Source organism: Schistocerca gregaria, chromosome 5, assembly GCF_023897955.1.
Source record: "Schistocerca gregaria isolate iqSchGreg1 chromosome 5, iqSchGreg1.2, whole genome shotgun sequence".
NCBI classification, from domain to species: domain Eukaryota; kingdom Metazoa; phylum Arthropoda; class Insecta; order Orthoptera; family Acrididae; genus Schistocerca; species Schistocerca gregaria.
The window spans coordinates 352,496,690-352,518,272 of NC_064924.1; the positions used below are offsets into that span (position 1 = coordinate 352,496,690).

Genomic DNA, 21,583 nt, shown 5'->3' on the forward strand with positions numbered 1-21,583 from the left:
CGACAGTAAGTGTAATAATAATTTGTAGACATTTTATGTCCACTTACCACAGCCCAAACAAGACCCACTGCAATAACTTAAAGCGCAAGATCCTTCTCACTTTAACAAACTTTTTTTTGAGGTTATAATTTACACTAAAAATCTCGGTTTCCAATAAACCTGCTATATCAGTCCCTCACTTTAACAAATTATTTTTTGAGGTTATAATTTACACTAAAAATCTCGGTTTCCAATAAACCTGCTAGACCAGTCCAGATATATCCCGACTATATTTTATCCTCTGAATGCCATAAACTCGCCCTTTCTTGGAGTAAACTTATCATTTTCCCACAGGCCTTATTCCGTGTGTGAGAATGTCGGTCGACGTGACGGAAGAAAACAAAATTATTTGAATTTCACCGATTGTCATCCTATGTCTACACGTTCGAACGATGAGTCCGGCTGTAGTGTGACCGCGCTCATTGTGGCGTACTGATCTGATAAGAGATGCCGTCTTCGGCCGCTGTCCATCGTCGGCAGAATCCACCGATATAGGTGCCACTGCGACCGCAGCCTTAGCCGAAAGTAACGGTGCTCTTTAGTACCTGTTAAGTGAAACGGGCAGCATACCTAGCACAAAATATAACTTAAGAATAGATAAGGCCAAGGCGAAAGCAAGGAACAGTAGTGGGAATAGCAAAATTCTTAAAGTCGAAGTGCGGGGAGATGGAGCAGTAGAAGTGTTTCTTAAGTATGCCTGACAAGACTGCACACTAAAGAAGATCTTTAATATTTCTAGAATGTTGTATAGGGATTGAGAGCCCAGTTTAACCACTGCTCCACATCGTATTGTACGACTGATGACATAAGAGTCATCCTAAAAACAGATTCTGGCGTGATGTTAATGGATAAATAAAATTACAATCACACAATACGTGTTTGACGAGATGTGTGTATGTATGTGTGTGTGTGTGTGTGAGAGAGAGAGAGAGAGAGAGAGAGAGAGAGTCAGCGGTCCCTAAACTTACACACTGTGCTCAGAACAACACACACACCCATGCCCGATGGAGAACTCGAACCTCCGGCGGGAGGGGCCGCACCGTCCGTGACACGGCGCCTCGAAACGTGCTGCCACTCCGCGCGGCCATAACGAGATTTCTGCCACCTCTTTCCTACCTGACTGTCTCAATCTGTAGTATAAAGATTCTGGTCCAGACCGTAATACTAATTAGGTTCCATTCGGAGTATGCTGATGCCATAGCTCCATTCTTAACAATCATATACAACCGTTCGCTCGACGAAAGATCCGTATCCAAAGACTGGAAAGTTCACAGGTCACACCAATATTCAAGAAAGGTAGTAGGAGTAATCCACTAAATTACAGGCCCTTATCGTTAACGTCGATATGCAGCAGGATTTTAGAACATATATTGTGTTCGAACATTATGAATTACCTCCAAGAAAACGGTCTATTGACACACAGTCAAGATGGGTTTAGAAAACATCGTTCATGTGAAACACAACTAGCTCTTTATTCACATGAAGTGTTGAGTGCTATTGACAAGGGATTTCATATCGATTCTGTATTTCTGGATTTCCGGAAGGCTTTTGACACTGTACCACACAAGCGGCTCGTAGTGAAATTGGAATATCGTCTCAGTTATGTGACTGGATTTGTGATTTCCTGTGAGAGAGGTCACAGTTCGTAGTAATTGACGGAAAGTTATCGAGTAAAACACAAGTGATTTCTGGCGTTCCACAAGGTAGTGTTATAGGCCCTATGCTGTTCCTGATCTATATAAACGGTTTGGGAGACAATTTGAGCATATGTCCTCCTTTGTTTGGAGATGACGCTGTCGTTTATCGACTAATAAAGTCATCAGAAGATCAAAACAAACTATAAAACGATTTAGAAAAAATATCTGATTGGTGCGAAAAGTGGCAGTTGACCCTATATAACGAAAAGTGAGTGGTCATCTACATGAGTGCTAAAACGAACTCGTTAAACTTCGGTTACACGATAAATCAGTCTAATCTAAAAGCCGTAAATTCAACTAAATACCTAGGTATTACAGTCACGAACAACTTAAATTGAAAGGAACACATAGAATAAGTTGTGGGGAAGGCTAACTAAAGACTGCATTTTATTGGCAGGACATTTAGAAAATGTAACAGACCTACTAAGGAGACTGTCCACATTACGCTTGTCCGTCCTCTTTTAGAATACTGCTGCGTGGTGTGGGATCCTTAGCAGATAGGGCTGACGGTGTACATCGAAAAAGTTCAAAGAAAGCCAGCACGTTTTGTATTATCACGAAATATGGGAGAGAGCAGAGATGATACAAGATTTGGGCTGGACATCATTAAAAGAAAGGCGTTTTTCGTTGCGACGGAATCTTCTCACGAAATTCCAATCACCTACTTTCTCCTCCGATTGCGAAAATATTTCTTTGACACCGAGCTACATACGGAGGAACGATCACCACGATAAAATAAGGGAAATCAGAGCTCGTACGGAAAGAAACAGATGTTCATTCTTTCTGCGCGCTGTACGAGATTGTAATAATAGTGAATTGTGAACGTGGTTCAATGAACCCTCTGCCAGACACTTAAATTTGACATGCAGAGTATCCTTGTAGATGAAGATAATCCTGATGCTGAAGGGCCAACAGAAGAAAACGCAGAGGAAAGGGCAGATCTAATAGATTTGACAGATTAAAGCAGGTATTCAGGGAAAAGAAGGAGAAACCCCTTGTGCTGGTTGCACGCACATTTCGAATTCGCCGCGTTGCCGATCGTCCGTTGTAAGCCCACGTACGCGAAAGGCCAGCTTGTTGGGTCGTGAGATCGGAGCCGCGCTGGCGGAAACAGAGCCGGTGCGCGGTAGACCAGTTTGCTATCGCTCCAAGACGGTAACGAACGCTGTCGCCGTGGAGAGGAGAAACTGCACTGAAAACTAATAACCAGTGCCGTGAGACGGCTGGTGGAGCTTTGTTGCCGCACTGGATACACGGCGGAGCGAACCAGAGTGTGACGGACGCGTGATTACTGTTTCTTAAAGAGTCGTGTGCGATGTGGAGTGTTTGGTGCAGTGAGAAGTGAGGTATTGTAGAGCGTCTACACCCTTAATTTGGGGAGATCTGTGAACGCGTCTATATTCTGGATACGGATGCCGGCTTCAGCTGGATTTATGTTACGGAAGTCAAATGTTGGAATCGATTAACGCGCGCTCGGTGCCTCGAAGTACCGCACCGTCCCTTTACATATATCGCAGAATGCAAGAGATGTTGCCGCGCGTTTAGAGGTTCGAGTCCTCCCTCGGGCATGAGTGTGCGTGTTGTTCTTAGCATAAGTTAGTTTAAGTAGTGTGTAAGTCTATGGACTGATGACCTCAGCAGTTTTGTCCCTTAAGAACTCACACACATTTCTGAAAGAGCTGTGACTGCACGGCAGTAATTCCACGTTAAAGTTTTCTAAATCTGGGTAGCTCTCCGATTTCATTTATTATATGGATGCCTCCAGTTGGTGATGCGTAATGAATTTGTTTGCTGGATCGAGTTTGGCTGTTTGTAACCTTACTGGTTCGTCACACGTGGGCAAGCCCTCGGGTCAATGGGAAAACAAGTAAGTTGTCGGTGCGTTAATTTGTAAATTACGTTTTGGGGGAACGTGACAAAGCGCTGTTGTGTGAGAATTGTCTGTTGCAAGCATCACAGGCAATTCCTTTGGGGAGTCCCTGTTATTCAAAAATGGCTCTGAGCACTATGGGACTTAACATCTGAGGTCATTAGTCCCCTAGAACTTAGAACTACTTAAACCTAACTAATCTAAGAACATCACACACATCCATGCCTGACGCAGGATTCGAACCTGCGACCGTAGCAGTCGCGCAGTTCCGGACTGAAGCACCTAGAACCGCTCGGCCACCGCGGCCGGCTGGTGTCCCTGTTATTGCATGATATTTATTCGTGTTTAATCTTTTGATAAAACCTTAATTAAAAGCTTTCCTTCGGATTAAGAAGAAATTGAGATTAAATCAACTGGTTCCTTTGAGAAAGATCTTATGATTCAATTTAATGTGTTACCTTTTGGATAAGAGAGATATTAAGATCAAATGAACTTCCTTGCTTTGATAAGAGAAAGATCAAGATCTGATGAGTTTCTTGTTTTCTTGCTTAACTAATAGTAATATTTTATTAACGATTTACGTTTTAACTTAAACTCGTCCCTTTTAAACGATTTAAGAAATTTCAGTGTAAGACTGTACTTCCTTAACTTAAGTAAATTCACGGTATTGCTCTCATTAAGGTGTTTCATTTACCTTTGTTGTGATACGAAGAATTTTGCCTTCTAAGATGAGAATTCAATATGAAGTATACGTAATATTTGTCGACTATGAACAGGCTTTTGACCACATCCACAGAAAAAAACTCTGTTCAATAATGAAAAAAGAGGTTTCCCCAGGCACCTGATAAAAGTATGCTAACGTTTATATGAAAAAATCGACATAAGAATGGATACTAGCAAAGAGCTGACACCAAAAATAGAAATAAATCAAAGAATAAAGTAAGGCTATGATATGTCACCACCAACACTGTTTATCATCTACGACCTGGTCAGGGGATGAGTGAAGGACAGAATACCTCAACATACAAGAACGGAACCAGGAAAATTACTAAATAAGATGGTTTTTGCCGACGTCCAGGTAATCATACAAGACAGTGAAGTCAAAGTACAAATTGTGGAACGTAGATTAAAGAATGTAAGCCTGGATTATAGTCTGAAGATACTGACAACAAAAAAAGAAAACAATGGCCTTTTCGGGAAAATACCTCATAAGGACCAAGATAATCATCAGCAATACAATAGTAGACCAGGTATCCAATTTCCAGTATCTAGGATTTGGCATAACTTCTGAAGAAGAGAAAGACATAAATAAGAAAATTCACACCCGTCAACTTATGTGGCACGATAAGAACAACGTTAAAGGGTAAAACGTTGAGAAACCCAAATGAAATTTTATAAGGTCATGGAACTACAACAGTACTACATTGAGCGGAAAGTTGAAGAATAAGAACAAAAGACCTAAGACAGCTTGAAACATTAGAAATGACTGAAAAGCTGCACAGGAGAAGGCCAAATAAGAAATTAAGAAAAAAGTAAAGATCTGGGGGTACACCCGTTGAGTGAAACCGTAATTAATCTAAAGCAGAATTGGATAGAGCATGTATTGCGCCTGTCCCCTAAGAGAATCCCGCGACAAGCTCTGGAATACAATCCTATCGGAAGGAGTGTGGAAAGGCCAAAGAAGAGATGATAGGGCCGGAAAAGACGATAACCCTTATCCTGGATTTTCAGAAGAAGATGAAGAAAAAATATGTTGAAGGAGAAGAATATTCAAGCGATGGCCGTTTCTTCGTCACGTTTGTATACACATATCGCTACTCAAGACAACACATTTCAAATTATAGATGACGTACTTTTAGCAGATCGTCACACTGTTTGGCAAACCATTTCATTTACTGCTTCTTCATAATGTGGTACACGACATTCACCCACAAAGCTGAAGTCAAAGCTTAATACAAATGAAGCACGTCAATCAAAAGTACTGTATAAGGAAAGAAAATCTGTAAACAATTAACGACTTTAGTTGCTTGAGTTGTGATATTCATAGCAAGTGGAAAAATGATATACTGAAGGACCTGTCAGATCTGCGGAATACATTCAAAACAAGTATTCATAAGACAAAACAAAGTAACGCTATATTTCATACCATAATGGCTATGTATTTGTATGACAAACGAGCAAATACTTAATACCACTCAGTTTTTAGTTTTGTTAGAATGGTGAAGGAGGTACAGCGATGAAACAGAGTCAGAAACATCGACATTACAAGCGTGATGTTAATTCTGTAAATATGGAAATAAAACAAAAATTCAAGACAACAGAAGAAACTGGAATAAGCACAATATAAAAGTGAATAGTGTTAGTCTTATCCACTGAATACCTATGCTCATTAGTGATTGTGGTGACAGAGGGGATATTCCATACTCCATTGGTGAGGCCCATGTGAAGGTGATTCTTTCTTGGTTCCGTCGACCCGTGCATTTGTGGCAATTGTGTAAGAGTATCATATAAAAGAATGCATTGACTTCTGTGCAGTGTTCTGCTAGTGTTTTCATAGATGGTTATGTAAATGAAAAGAAAGGACACAGGACAACTTGTTGCTGACATAAAACTCATTCCTCTCGTATTACACCAATGGGTCCACAAAACTAAGAGTATTCAAATGTGTGTGAAATCTTATGGGACTTAACTGCTAAGGTCATCAGTCCCTAAGTTTACACAATACTTTACCTAAATTATGCTAAGGACATCCATGCCCGAGGGAGGACTCGAACCTAAGAGTATTCCTACAGACAGTTCACAGTCAACATTGTGGCATATCCTCGCTCCATGACACTATGGGGACAGCTTTGTGATTTAATCCTCATTATTGGCACAGTCCGTCTCCGTAGCGCTGCAGTAGCGTTACCGCCTACCACGCAAGGGGGCCCGAGTTCGATTCCTGGCAGAGGAGTGGGTGTTGTGTGTCTTTCATCATCATTGACACGTAAGTCGCCGAATGGCGTCAACTAAAAAGACTTGCTATACGGCGGCCGAACCCCGAAAGGGATATCCCGGCCAATAAATGCAATACGATCATTTCATTTCATTGGCACACGTTATCGTAATTGGTAATTTTACACCGTTCTGGCATTTTGTTCTCGAAATTTTCTTCCTCAAACAGGATTGGAACGGGCTATCTCCTGGACGAGATTTACTGCACTAGTACATAATTTGCTTCCACAGCAACAGAGGGATGTAAATATAGATCATTTCTGAAAACTAAAAGCTGTAGACCACGGAGATGGAGAAGTGAGGACAGATCTAGAAAGTGAAGAAAGAGGAAGTGAGTTGAAGATATTAAAAGTACTACAACAGGTGTTATAACTATAAGCTTGCGTGAAAAAGTTGATTATGATTATCTTGATGACGATGGATGGATAGATTGTGATTTTGAAAATATCACGCAAAGGTCTAAACCTGAAGCCTTCTACGGAACTCAAAGTGCACATAAGTAAATACTCGTAAATAACCAGATTTTTGCTACCTACGATATCGGTACAATATGTTCCAAAAAGCCTGCACGAAATGCGATTTTCAGCGGGTCGTATCTTGTGTTCAATTGATCACAGAGATAAGGGGTAAAGTATTTTCGATAGCCCTTGACCTAGCGACCGGCATACTGTAGTTATCCTACAGTACAGTGTCAAAATATAAATACTATATATTTCCTCTAGCCCAAGCAAATAGAACAAATCGCTTACTTCTTTTGTATTTGGTGAGGTCCAGAGTGGACTTTAGACGGCTTATAAAAGCAGCTTCTTCTCATGGGCGGTTCTCGAGAAAATCCCGAAAAACCATGCTTTCTGGGTACCAAAAGTACCAATTGTCGAAATGGCCACATCTACAATTTCTGTTCATGGCATATTTTTACCATATATTCCTACGACGATGTTGTTGGGTGACTTTGAAACTTTTCCTGGTGTCATTACCCGTTACCGAGATCCAGAAGTTCAAAGTTACCGTACTTATGCACGTAATATCCAGCCTGAGGTTTAAATGTAATTTTAACTGACGTGGTGAACACATGGAAAGGCTCTGAGCTAGCCAAATTAGTTTTTAGTCAGCATTTTTTCATCAGCAAAACTTTATAAAGCTCTGTCTCTGTAGAATGGGCACTCCACACCTGCACAAATATGCCAAAGTGGAACTGCAGCAACAAAAAAATTGGCTAAAAAGGATCTTAACAAGCCTGAAAAGAAATTGGAAGTGGCTGCCAAAAATTATGTAAAACTGGAAAAACTGCAAATTTTCTAAAATATTTCTAATAACATTTTTACATTTTTTTAATTACAAATCATAAGCCGTCAGTTTTCCACAAATGGCGATCGATTAGCAAAGTATCAAGAAAACATATAAAGCAAACGCTTTAATCTTACGTTATGCGTACTTATTTGTTGTTTCTATGTGTCAAAGTATATTAATGTACCCGAGTACATAAATAATCCGTCAAAAATTTACTGACGTAAGGAATCCGTTTTCTACAAATAGCACTCCCGGCTGTAGTGGAAAAATACAAGGAACCAGCGAAAAAATGCTCCTGGCCGAACAGAAAAAGGCGAATACGTTCGTCTTTTAAAAACTCTAAAGAAAAGTGGAGAAGCAGCTGCATCAATCCTCTTTCCTCCTTCCTCATCAAAAATTTCTGCATGCAAACATATTTGCGCTTTTTGTCCTGAACTAGAGTAACAGCGAGGCCCTGGAGATGGAAAAGAGAGGAGACAGTTGCAGTGGGAGAGATATAGACAGGAGACATTGATGAATGGGGAGAGATAGTTGCAGTGAAAGAGAGATGGATGAAGACAACAGCAGTGGGAGCCAAAGAGAGAGGAGATATTGATGGTCAGTGAGAGACTGTGGCCATAAAAGAGAAAGAGGGATTGATGGAGGGTGAAGGAGATGAAGACATTATGCATTATGGGGCATATTGTCAATGATTGAGAGCTGCAGTATGCGCTCTCCATTGTCTGCCTTCGTCATCAACAACACAAACAGTTATACTTCACGTGCACCCATCACACACACACACACACACACACACACACACACACACACACACACACACACACAGACACGCACAGACAGACCCACACACGTACTTTGAAGACAGAACATAAACAGTCACAACACAGTACAATCATTGTAAATTAAAATGTAATAGAACACTTCTGTACAGTCTATTATCTGTGTAGTTAGATATGATCTATTATGGCCTTCCATGTGCCAGACGCTAACAGAAGATCGGGATGCCATATCCCGAGTGGGTAATAGGTTTCCATTATGCTGGTTAGAGCAACGATAAAACTAAAATGTAAAGGCAGTACCACACAATTTTATCAAAACACAATCTGGTTCCATTATAATTAATGTATGTACTGCATTTACCCAGAACTGCGAATACGGTTCACAGCAACAACGTTAACAGATGTTTACTGCATGCTGCATCCAAGGACAATAACAGAGAAATGTGCCTCATTTGTTTTGCATTCGATAGATCTTTCGTAACAGCAAATAGCTTGCAGTAGAAGAGGTGTGTTTCACAGCAGGAAGATGGATAAGTGCTCAAACTTTTTAAGGTACGGTATGCATTTTACAGCACAACCTCTGAAAATACAGAGTTCTTTCTTTCAACACCCTGTATAGGTTTACTGGGAGCTTATTCGTAGGCAGGACGTTGTTGCTCCTACTCATACTGTCTGCCATTGCAGGATGGCTGCCATTAGGATCTGTCTTTGTATACGCCGTTGTGTATTCCTCGTAGGATGAATGGTGGCACCGCTAGACGCACAAGTTTATTGGCCTTGTTGAGAGCAGCTGTTGGTCCTCGCCCCCCCCCCCCCTCCCCCCCCTCCCTCCCTCCGAGATGACGTTTCATAGTGTAATGTGTAACAGGCGTCTCTTGGTTGCCGGTCGAGTAGGTTTCACAGGTGAATTTGTCCCTATAGTTTTCGTCAGCATTCAGGAGCTGAAGAGAACTGTAAATTGAAGTGGAAACCCGGCACAGTGCCACTTGCAAACAACTGCTAGAGTCTAGTAGTTCTCCGCCTCAACAATACTAGCCACTGTTCATCCCGTACCCGTGGCAAGTTAAAAGATTACTTTGTTAGATGTGCACTCTGCAGATGCAGATCCACGTGTGAAAATGGCTCAAACTTCATTCAGTCTTTGTAATGTGCAATTCTGCCACCAGAAAAACATACACTATCAAGCAGAAACAAATGCGCTAGCGGACGGTGGTCGTCAGCGGTGCTTATCCGAGCCCTGACATGGGACGTTGTTACGTGCTGCAGGGTACCACGCCGACCCGGAGACGCGCTGCCAGGTGTTCCACGTGTGTGCGGGTCCGTCGCCGGTGCCCAAGTCGTCAGCGCTGTGTCCCAACGGGTCGGTGTTCAACCAGGACATCGGCACCTGCGACTGGTGGAACAACGTCGACTGCCCCGGCTCCGCCGTCTTCCGCGCTGGCAGCCCGCACCTGCCCATACCGGAGTACTCGGGCAACCTCGTCCTGCCGCAGGTACGACACATCTCACCTGCAACGTCTGAGCAAGCTTCTCTTGACAGAGCGCAGCGACCACGGTGCTGTCTTAATTGCAGGTGGACGCCGTTTAATCTAGCTCAAATATCCAAATCATTTGCTTGTAAGTCTCTATCAGCAGTTTATTACGTAAGGGAACAAAAGTACACATTCATGACCAATTCCAGCGGAGGCAGTTGCTAAGTAGTAGAGGACGACACAGAAATTGTAACAGTTCGGAGTGTCATGTGATTGGAATTTCGCCAGACATCGTCTTACGTATAAACAAGGTAGTCGAGCTCATGATGGGCAATAAGCGTGTTATCAGGGCGTTTCATCGCTTCCAGATCGTTGATGCCCGTCACACGTGATACACTACCTCTAAAGCTGTCCTATGGGGTTCTGAAGTCACTCTCCAACAGATGTAAGGATGTACTACGCTTTGGAAAAGGCTGTGTGGACTCATAAGTCGCGGTACGCGATGGTAGCCGCCAATGACTTGAGCGATTGCCGAAAAAATACCAAATGAAGCGATAGGTCCCACGTACGTTCATGCGCATGTGTTTGCTCGTGGGCGACTTATACCTTCAGCAACATAGTGCGTCAGCCATCCCTTCCAAATAGTGTAACTGGATCAGAAAGCTCTGAGAGATTTTCTTGGGACATGGAATGTTTGTAAGTCCCCCTCCCCTCCCCCACTTTCATCTGCAAGTCACCAGAACTCTGTCCTACTGAGCACATCTGGGACGTCAGCAAGAAAGACATACCAAACCGTCATCTAAACAGTAATGGTAAGTGTGGTGTCACCGCCAGACACCACACTTGCTAGGTGGTAGCCTTTAAATCGGCCGCGGTCCGGTAGTATACGTCGGGCCCGCGTGTCGCCACTATCAGTGATTGCAGACCGAGCGCCGCCACACGGCAGGTCTAGAAAGACTTCCTAGCACTCGCCCCAGTGGTAGAGCCGACTTTGCTAGCGATGGTTCACTGCCTACTTATGTTCTCAATTGCCGAGAAGATAGTTTAGCATAGCCTTCAGCTACGTCATTTGCTACGACCTAGCAAGGCGCCATTATCAGTTACTATTGATATTGTGAACTATGTACCGTCAAAACCGACGTTCATCATTAATGGATTAAAGTTAAGTATTCCACAAGCTACGTCCGTTTTTCTAAATTCTAATTTCCTTGTCCTTTCCAGACCTCACGCCAGCCTGCGTGAGCTAAAACGCGTGCCTTTCGGCCTCCTCTAGTAACGCGGTGTTGGCTCTCCTGCCAACCACAAAAGTAAGATTATTGAACAAAGAAACAAACACATATACCTATGAACTAATGTTAAAAGCCAATGAGATAAATAGCAAAAAATTAAAGTCAGCCTTCAAAGAGCCAGAGCTGCGTTTCATAAAATAAGTGTGTTCAGCAACCACAAGCTTTCAGTCGATGTTTACATTGGTACATTTGGTACATGTTTCCCATCCTTTTCTATGGAGCTGAGAGGGATTTCAACCGAGACGGGAAGGGGGGGGGGGGGGGGAAAGGCGGGGTAGCACGAATTGAAGCATTTCAGAAAGTGGCATGGGCAGATAAAATTATTAAAACGACATGCTCCACAAAAATGAGAAAAAGAAGTCCTCGACGCAGTAAAATGCAACATCCCTGCCACCTAATGAGGAATGGAAACACGGATAATTGCTGTAGAAGATTCTTCAATGAAATATACCTGACAAAAGAGGGCAAGCAGACAAAAAACACCTTTGCTAGGAAGCTTAAGAACAACAACTCCACAAACCAGACAGGATCTTTTTTGAACAACGAAAAGTGATGTAGCTATGATGGTCACAACATCCGAAATGGAAAGGCATTAGAACAAAAAGAAGAAGGGACGTCATCGAGCTTACCTTGATATGAATGCGGTGCATCACGAAACTGTTTCTACCGAGACTGTAGGGAGACAGATTCATTGCATTGGCTTAGTAGCGGAGGAGCTACTTGCTGTTAACGTCACAGCTAATGCCTTCCTCAAACTCTTGGCCGCTCAGTGAAATTTCGGCGTGCCTTGTCGAGGTCTGTACTGCATGCGGATTGTATTTGTAGTGATGTAGTTTATGCGCATATAGATATTGGTTTTTCATTTATCACCACACAGTGTACTTCAAAGACATGCCAGAGACATTCTAAGGTTATGTTGAAACTGTCGGCCAAATGCCTGAAGAGGTGCATATCCGGCATCGTATGCTTTTTGAGTTTTGCAAGGATAATAACGCAACAGTTGCTACCAAAAGCATTTGCGATGTTTATACAAGTGCATTAGACGTTCGTAAATGGCAAAGATGCTCTTCTAAGTCCAAATCCGGTAGTTCTTATCTTTCCGACTCTTATCCGTCACGATGACCGACAGTTGTAGACAATGACATGTTAAGGCTGGAAGTGGAAAGAAATACGTCCCAAACAATCGAGGAGCTGTCAAACACTCTTAACCAGTCTTGGCTGACCATCCAAGAATATTTGCAGCAGATTAGTAAAGAAAAACAAAGCTAACCAATCTATCACATGCAACTTATTGCTTCACGACACAACACAGAAGCTGTTTTTGATCTTTTGACCGCTGGTGATGACAAATGTGTCCTGTGATAATGCAAAACGCAAAAGGTAGTGGCTCTCTCCGAATCAATCTCCACGAAGAACGGATAAGTCAGGTTTACACGACAAAAAGGCGTATTTGTGTGTTTGGTGGAGCACTAACGGCGTCGTTCATTTTCAAATGCTGTAACCTAGACAAAATGTGAATGTAGACTTTTACAGCGAACAGCTGGATCGAGTAAATCTATCTTTGACTGAAAAACACCCAGCGATTGCCAACAGAAAAGGCGTTATTCTGCAACACGATAGAGCAAAACAGCATTACACAAGACGAACTCTGGAAAAAATTGATGTGTTGGGATGGGAGATATTGCCTCACCCATCATACTCGCCCTACATTGCGCCATAGGATTTCCGTTTATATCGATCACTACAACATTTTGTAATGGCAAGAAATGCGAAAGTGTGAAAATTTGGACTACAGTATGTGCTCAAAAGTATCCGGACATCCCCCAAAACATACGTTTTTCATATTAGGTGCCTTGTACACCTACTGCCAGGTACTCCATATCAAGTGATAGTGGACACGTGAAGGGTCACGTACGGTACAAAAGCGTACAGGCCGACCTCGTCTGTTGACTGACAAGAGACAGCTGACAGTTGAAGATGGTCGTAAGCCCGCATCTCGTGGTCGTGCGGTAGCGTTCTCGCTTCCCACGCCGGGTTTCCCGGGTTCGATTCCCGGCGGGGTCAGGGATTTTCTCTGCCTCGTGATGGCTGGGTGTTGTGTGATGTCCTTAGGTTAGTTAGGTTTAAGTAGTTCTAAGTTCTAGGGGACTGATGATCTAAGATGTTAAGTCCCATATTGCTCAGAGCCATTTGAACCATTTTTGATGGTCGTAATATGTAATAAGCAGACATCTATCCAAACCATCACACAGGAGCTCCAAACTACATCAGGATCAACTGCAAATATTATGACAGTTAGGCGGGAGGTGAGAAAACTTGGATTTCATTGTCGAGCGGCTGCTCATAAGCCACACATCAAGCCCGTAAATGCCAAACGACGCCTGGCTTGGTATAAGGAGCGTAAGCGTTGGACGATTGAACAGTGGAAAAACGTTGTGTGGAGGACGAATCACGTTACACAATGTGTCGATCCGATGGCAGGTTGTGGGGATGGCGAATGCCCGGTGAACGTCATCTGCCAGCGTGTGTAGCGTCAACAGTAAAATTCGGAGGTGGTGGTGTTAATGTGTGGTCGTGTTTTTCATGGAGAAGGCTTGCACCCCTTAGTGTTTTGCGTGGCACTATCACAGCACAGGCCTTCACTGTTGAAGAGCAATTCGGGGATGGCGATTTGGATCTTCCAGCACGATCGAGCACCTGTTCATAATGCAAGGCCTGTGGCGGAATGGTTACACGACATTAACATCCCTGAAATGGACTGGCCTGCACAGAGTCCTGACCCGAATCCTGAAGAACATCCTCGGGAGGTTTTGGAACGCCGACTTCGTGCCAGACCTCACCGACCGACATCGATACCTCTCCTCACTGCAGCACTGCAGTGAAGAATGGGCTACCGTTCCCAAGAAACCTTCCAGCACCTGATTGAACATATGCCTAAAAGAGTGGAAACTGTCATCAAGGCTAAGGGTGGGCCAACACCCTAATGAATTCCAGTATTACTGATGGGGGGCGCCATGAACTTATAAGTCATTTGCAGCTAGGTGTCCGGATACTTTTAATCACATAGTGTATATCCAACCTGGTGTCTCCAGAGCTTTGCTCAAAAACCAATTGATTTTTACCATCCGGCATCGAAAATTTGGATGGAACAAGGTTACTGATAACGAAGGTAATTACATCACTAAGTTATAATAGAGACTTGTTAACAGTTTATCTGTTTGATAAAAACTTTCTAAAGACAAGATCGCATAATTATTTGTTTATTTAAAACAATCTGTTTCGACAGACTTTGCTGTCGTCTCCAGTTCTTAAAAAATCTTTTTTGGACCTCACGCCAAGTTGTCATGTAGATAAAAACAGCACTTTATAAAAGGTTCGTCATCACCAAACTATGAACATGCTTCATGACAAAAATCTTTTTTAAGACCTGAAGATAACAGCGAAGTTTGTCGAAACTGTTTGTTTTAAATAAAGAAATATCTATGCAAGCTTGGCTTTAGAAAGTTTGTAGCGAGTAAAAGAGATCGCTTCTTCTGTTTTCTCCAAATGAGAAAATTCAAATTCTCTGTATGACTGTAACGTAAAAGAGGACACTAATTTCCGGTCGCCCTAATACAACCGTCCACGCACTACTGCAAACCCTTCGTCCTCCTGCCCTTCCCAGATGACGCCGTTTGTTTATGTATGTTTAGTTCCAGACTTACAGCGACAGGTTAAAAATATTTACTGAAAGTGTTTCGTAAAAATAATATTCCAGTCTTGACAGTTAACCAGTATTACGTCATTCAGCAAAGAGTTCTCTTGGTAGGTCACAGATCAACTTGCTCTACTTCACGCTGTTACAGTTCCCGACATACGGCGAAGTTTATCTTTACGTTCCCAGAATGAGTTTTCACTTCGCATCTGAGTGGGCGGTGGTTTGAAACTTCCTGGTAGATTAAAACTGTGTGGCGGACTGGGACTCAAACCTGAGACCCTTGCCTTTCATCATCAACTGCCCTACCGACTGAGCCACCCAGACACGACTCACAACCATCGTGTCAGGTTTACTCCCACCAGTGGCTCATCTGTTACCTTCCAGACTCCACAGTTCTCCTGCACACCTTGCAGGACTAGCACTCCTGGAAGAAAGGGTATTGCGGGGATATAGCTTAGCCGCATACTGGGGGGACTGTTTCCAAATGATTTTGCACTCTGCAGCCTAGTATGTGCTGATCTGAAACTTCCTTACGTTCGTTTCCTAGCGTTTGGTTGTTGAAACGTGAACTTCAGTTCAGCCAATGAAGAAAGAACGGCAGTGAAAGAAGTATCTGATCTATTTTTCTCCATCTGCAGCAGCTGACACTATTCTCACATCCTCTCGCGTTACCGGCAAAATGGAATTTGCTGACATCTCAGTTTGAATTTTGACGGAGACCTGATGCGCCGAGTAGGTGACATGCATCACACTTTAAGCGCATTCAATACAACGAACAGTTTCAGATGGTGGTGTGTGGGAAGCTTCGCTATAAATATTAAGCAGAACCTATATAAAAACTTCTAAATTAAAAGAAAGTGAAACGAAAGGGCCCATTGGAGTCAGTGAAAATGAGACAAGTTACACGAAGACTGCCGTTTGTATTAGTAGTCGTTGATAATCGGCTAGTAATTAGTTAGCCCTTTTCTTTCCGTCGTATAACAGCATTGGTTTTATCTTTATAACTGGTTTGTGGTATTGGATCCAGAAAATGTGTTGCGTTTCTTCCACATATTTTGGGACAAAATAATCAGTTAGAAGCAAACTTAAATGTGGTAGTTACTTATTCACTTCTGATTAAATTAAATGACAAGTAAATCATTTACTGGAATTACAGACATCGTCCGTAAAATTTTATTTTACTGAGTATATGAGACATATTTCACAAGAATTAAAATAGAGGGGAGCAGTATGTAATAAATACACTCCTAGAAATGGAAAAAAGAACACATTGACACCGGTGAGTCAGACCCACCATACTTGCTCCGGACACTGCGAGAGGGCTGTACAAGCAATGATCACACGCACGGCACAGCGGACACACCAGGAACCGGGGTGTTGGCCGTCGAATGGCGCTAGCTGCGCAGCATTTGGGCACTGCCGCCGTCAGTGTCAGCCAGTTTGCCGTGGCATACGGAGCTCCATCGCAGTCTTTAACACTGGTAGCATGCCGCGACAGCGTGGACGTGAACCGTATGTGCAGTTGACGGACTTTGAGCGAGGGCGTATAGTGGGCATGCGAGAGGCCGGGTGGACGTACCGCCGAATTGCTCAACACGTGGGGCGTGAGGTCTCCACAGTACATCGATGTTGTCGCCAGTGGTCGGCGGAAGGTGCACGTGCCCGTCGACCTGGGACCGGACCGCAGCGACGCACGGATGCACGCCAAGACCGTAGGATCCTACGCAGTGCCGTAGGGGACCGCACCGCCACTTCCCAGCAAATTAGGGACACTGTTGCTCCTGGGGTATCGGCGAGGACCATTCGCAACCGTCTCCATGAAGCTGGGCTACGGTCCCGCACAACGTGAGGCCGTCTTCCGCTCACGCCCCAACATCGTGCAGCCCGCCTCCAGTGGTGTCGCAACAGGCGTGAATGGAGGGACGAATGGAGACGTGTCGTCTTCAGCGATGAGAGTCGCTTCTGCCTTGGTGCCAATGATGGTCGTATGCGTGTTTGGCGCCGTGCAGGTGAGCGCCACAATCAGGACTGCATACGACCGAGGCACACAGGGCAACACCCAGCATCATGGTGTGGGGAGCGATCTCCTACACTGGCCGTACACCTCTGGTGATCGTCGAGGGGACACTGAATAGTGCACCGTACATCCAAACCGTCATCGAACCCATCGTTCTACCATTCCTAGACCGGCAAGGGAACATGCTGTTCCAACAGGACAATGCACGTCCGCATGTATCCCGTGCCACCCAACGTGCTCTAGAATGTGTAAGTCAACTACCCTGACCAGCAAGATCTCCGGATCTGTCCCCCATTGAGCATGTTTGGGACTGGATGAAGCGTCGTCTCACGCGGTATGCACGTCCTGCACGAACGCTGGTCCAACTGAGGCGTCAGGTGGAAATGGCATGGCAAGCCGTTCCACAGGACTACATCCAGCATCTCTGATCGTCTCCATGGGAGAATAGCAGCCTGCATTTCTGCGAAAGGTGGATATACACTGTACTAGTGCCGACATTGTGCATGCTCTGTTGCCTGTGTCTATGTGTCAGTGTGATCATGTGATGTATCTGACCCCAGGAATGTGTCAATAAAGTTTCCCCTTCCTGGGACAATGAATTCACGGTGTTCTTATTTCAATTTCCACGAGTGTACTAACAAAGCTGTAAAATAGTTGCAAACATTTATACAGGTTGGCCTGTACGAGGGTGAATCACACTGACAGATGCTTCCAGTATATGAACCGTATGATGTAGTGTGGAAAGTCAGCTCAGCTGTGCCAGTGCGCACATAGTTCTTTTCACCAAAGTCGGTCTGGCAAACTCTGTATCGACTAAAACCGGGCAGTTTACTGATGGAGTTGGGAAGCAAGACTAGTGACGCGCAGCTCTGGAGAGACTTCGGCGGACGTTCTACGTAACGACTTCAGAAAGTATGTCACACATGCCGTCCTATACTAAGATCATTGCGCAACAAGCGTGGCGCGCGGAGTAGATGTTCCGAGTTTACTGCAGAGAACGTTCTGCTGCATTACATACGATTGTGGCTGTAGAATAACTGGACTGACGCTGTCACGGAATAAGTACGCTTGCCACAATAACGACCAGTAGTTGTGGAAGGGGCAGCCTTCTCAGTCGAGTGCAGCATCTCTGGTGTCTGTACACAAATGTGGCCGCGGCCTTCGTATGTGTACGAGCTGTTTTTTGTTTTGTTGGAAAAATTATAAGAGTAATAATAGATCAACGAATTGTGAAGTGTCACATGGAACTTGAAAAACTTCTACTGAAACCTATATTTTACAAAATAAGTGGATGGCGAAGACTGTTTATTAAGTACGCGAATTTTTGAGTGGATCAGGCGTTTCAAAGATGGCCGAGAAAGAAGACGCTGAAGATGACTCACGTCTGGGACACCATTCAACATAAAAAATGGATGGAAATATCGAAAAAGTAGGCAATCTGATTCAATCTGACCGTCCGTTGAGTATTCGATTGATTGCTGAAACTGTAGGAATTAACAAATTTTACATAACCAATTTAACATGAGAAAAGTGTGTGCGAAAGTGGTGCCGAAAATTGTCACTATCGAACAAAAGGAAGCTCGAGACAATGTTTGTATTGACAAGTTGGATACCACTGAAAATTATCCTTATTTCTTGGAAAGAGTGATAACATGTTACGATCCAGAAACGAAGCGCCATTTGATACGTTGGAAAGGCCCAGCTTCACCGAGAGCTAAAAAAAGCTCGATTGAAGAAATAAAGACTGAAAACGGTGATGATTTTTTTCGGTATTCATGGAATTGTGGACCTTCACTGGGTTCCTGAAGGTCAAATTATTGAGTAACACTAATATCCGAAGGTTCTTGCTTAACTCCGTGACTAAATAAAAAAAAGAAAAACGAACCGAAATGAGAAAGAACAAGTCATGCGTTATGCATCAAGACAATGCACCGGCTCATACCGTGTGGTTATCTTAAGACCTTTCTAGCGAAGTACAGCATTCCAGAGTTAGACCATCCACGTTATTCGCCTGACCTAGCACCATGTGACTTTTATCTATTTCTCAAGGTCAAATCTGCATTCAGAGGAACAAAGCTCTATTCCGCTGAAAGAGCGAGAGAAAAAGCGGCACGTTTCTTCAAGGAGCTCACAGAGGCTGTTTCCATCAATGGAAAATTCGCGTGGAGAGTTGTAGAGATGGAAGAGGGGATTATACTGAGGATTAAAGTAAGTAAATATGAATATTTTTGAAATAAAATGTTTTACAGCAATAATCCTTTATTTTATAGCCACATCTCTTATAACAGTACATCGCAGTGTGGGAGTGAAAAGACGTGATAGCTGGAAACGTACTCCAAAGTACGTGGCACAGAACAACTCTTATGGGCAAAACGCGTTAATTGCACAAATATTTATTCTGAATTCTGGCGGTATACGGGCCTATGCAGTGTCGCGTCTAGCGGTAGCGAAATGGTGCCGCACAGGCGTGTATAATACGGACTGGGAAGTGCATGTCATAAACCATGCGATTTTCATCTTTTCGGCAAGCTAAAAGCGCGTCCAGGGTATAGAGATTTTCCAACGATGAGAACGTTCACACAGCGGTTTTAGAGCGACTCCATAACCAGGGAACGGAATTCTGCCGTCGAGGAGTTGGACTGGTAGGACGTCCTGACCGTTCTTTACAGATAGTTGGTTACTATGCTAAACAATAGTCACATGTAACTGTACCACTTTGAAGCCTAGTGAGGTATACTTTAAAAATGTTTTAATACTCGTGTTATTGTTAAGTCACACGGCAAAATATGCAAAGATGAGCAACTGAGAAACGTTGACTGAAAATATCTCCCATACTAAGATAGAAATAATTGAAGCTCAAGCTACACGATGTGAAATCCAGAGTAAACGGTCGACCGAACAATACGACTGCGAGAAAGAAATCTGTATTCAATAAATTTTACGCACGCTATCTGGCTCTGTAACAAAATGACTTTGTTTTAAATTTTGGCGTTGAAAGTTACGAATCTTTGTTAGTTTAGAAAACAATTTCTGTACCAGAACTATTATTGTAATTACAGAACAAATGATCACAGAATATAGCGCATCTGTCTTTAACTGTTAAACCTGTCTGAAATCACAATGTAGCACTTTCTTAAAGTATTTTACTCTCATTAAACTCTGAACTTATATTATCCTCGTAAATGCACTCTGATAATAAATGTGCCTGACTCTGAATATGAACTAAAATGATCATGAAATTTATGGCTTACGTGGGCACAGTGGTCCGCTCGTCTGCTCTGCAGCCTTGTCTTTTTATAAAATAGTGATCTGACCTTCAAAATTAAGTTTCACTCACCGAATCTGCGATGTGCAATGCTAGGTGGGATTTCCTCAGTATTCAAAAATGTGACTCAGCACACAACCCTCGTTGTGCATTGCGAGTGTGCGGTCAAATAATACCATGAATGCAAATGAATAATCAGGTACTGTAGTCCGTTCCACGAACAACTGCGGTCCGCGCATGTCGAGGCACAAACGGGGACTGCATTGTTGACGGTTCCAAATGACAATTGCGATGCGCGCATGCGCGTGCTTTCCGCTTGAAGAAAGCATATATCCTGCACATTCTGTGTTTCGCTTGCTTCTGTAGAATTTATTACTCACCACCACTATCAGCTATGACAACTCGCAACAAATAGAACACAAATTCACTAAAGGACTCGCTACAATCACGTTTAATGCTCACGTACAGGGTGTTTCAAAAATGACCGGTAAATTTGAAACGGCAATACAAACTAAACGAGCAGCGATAGAAATACACCGTTTGTTGCAATATGCTTGAGACAACAGTACATTTTCAGGCAAACAAACTTTCGAAATTACAGTAGTTACAATTGTCAACAACAGATGGCGCTGAGGTCTGGGAAACTCTATAGTACGATATTTTCCACATATCCACCATGCGTAGCAATAATATGGCGTAGTCTCTAAATGAAATTACCCGAAACCTTTGACAACGTGTCTGGCGGAATGGCTTCACATGCAGATGAGATGTACTGCTTCAGCTGTTCAATTGTTTCTGGATTCTGGCGGTACACCTGGTCTTTCAAGTGTCCCCACAGAAAGAAGTCACAGGGGTTCATGTCTGGCGAATAGGGAGGCCAATCCACGCCCCCTCCTGTATGTTTCGGATAGCCCAAAGCAATCACACGATCATCGAAATATTCATTCAGGAAATTAAAGACGCCGGCCGTGCTATGTGGCCGGGCACCATCTTGCATAAACCACGAGGTGTTCGCAGTGTCGTCTAAGGCAGTTTGTACTGCCACAAATTCATGAAGAATGTCCAGATAGCGTGATGCAGTAATCGTTTCGGATCTGAAAAATGGGCCAATGATTCCTTTGGAAGAATTGGCGGCCCAGACCAGTACTTTTTGAGGATGCAGGGACGATGGGAC

General features: G+C 43.4%; 1 protein-coding gene across 1 annotated transcript in view; it reads left to right on the forward strand.

The window, feature by feature from the left end:
* Positions 1 to 21,583, forward strand: part of LOC126273340 (mucin-5AC-like) — a 129,870-nt gene that overhangs the window by 62,616 nt on the left and 45,671 nt on the right. Inside the window, exon 3 of the mRNA XM_049976886.1 lies at positions 9,936 to 10,162. Coding sequence (XP_049832843.1) covers positions 9,936 to 10,162 — 227 coding nt within the window. The remainder of the gene's footprint in view (positions 1 to 9,935; positions 10,163 to 21,583) is intronic.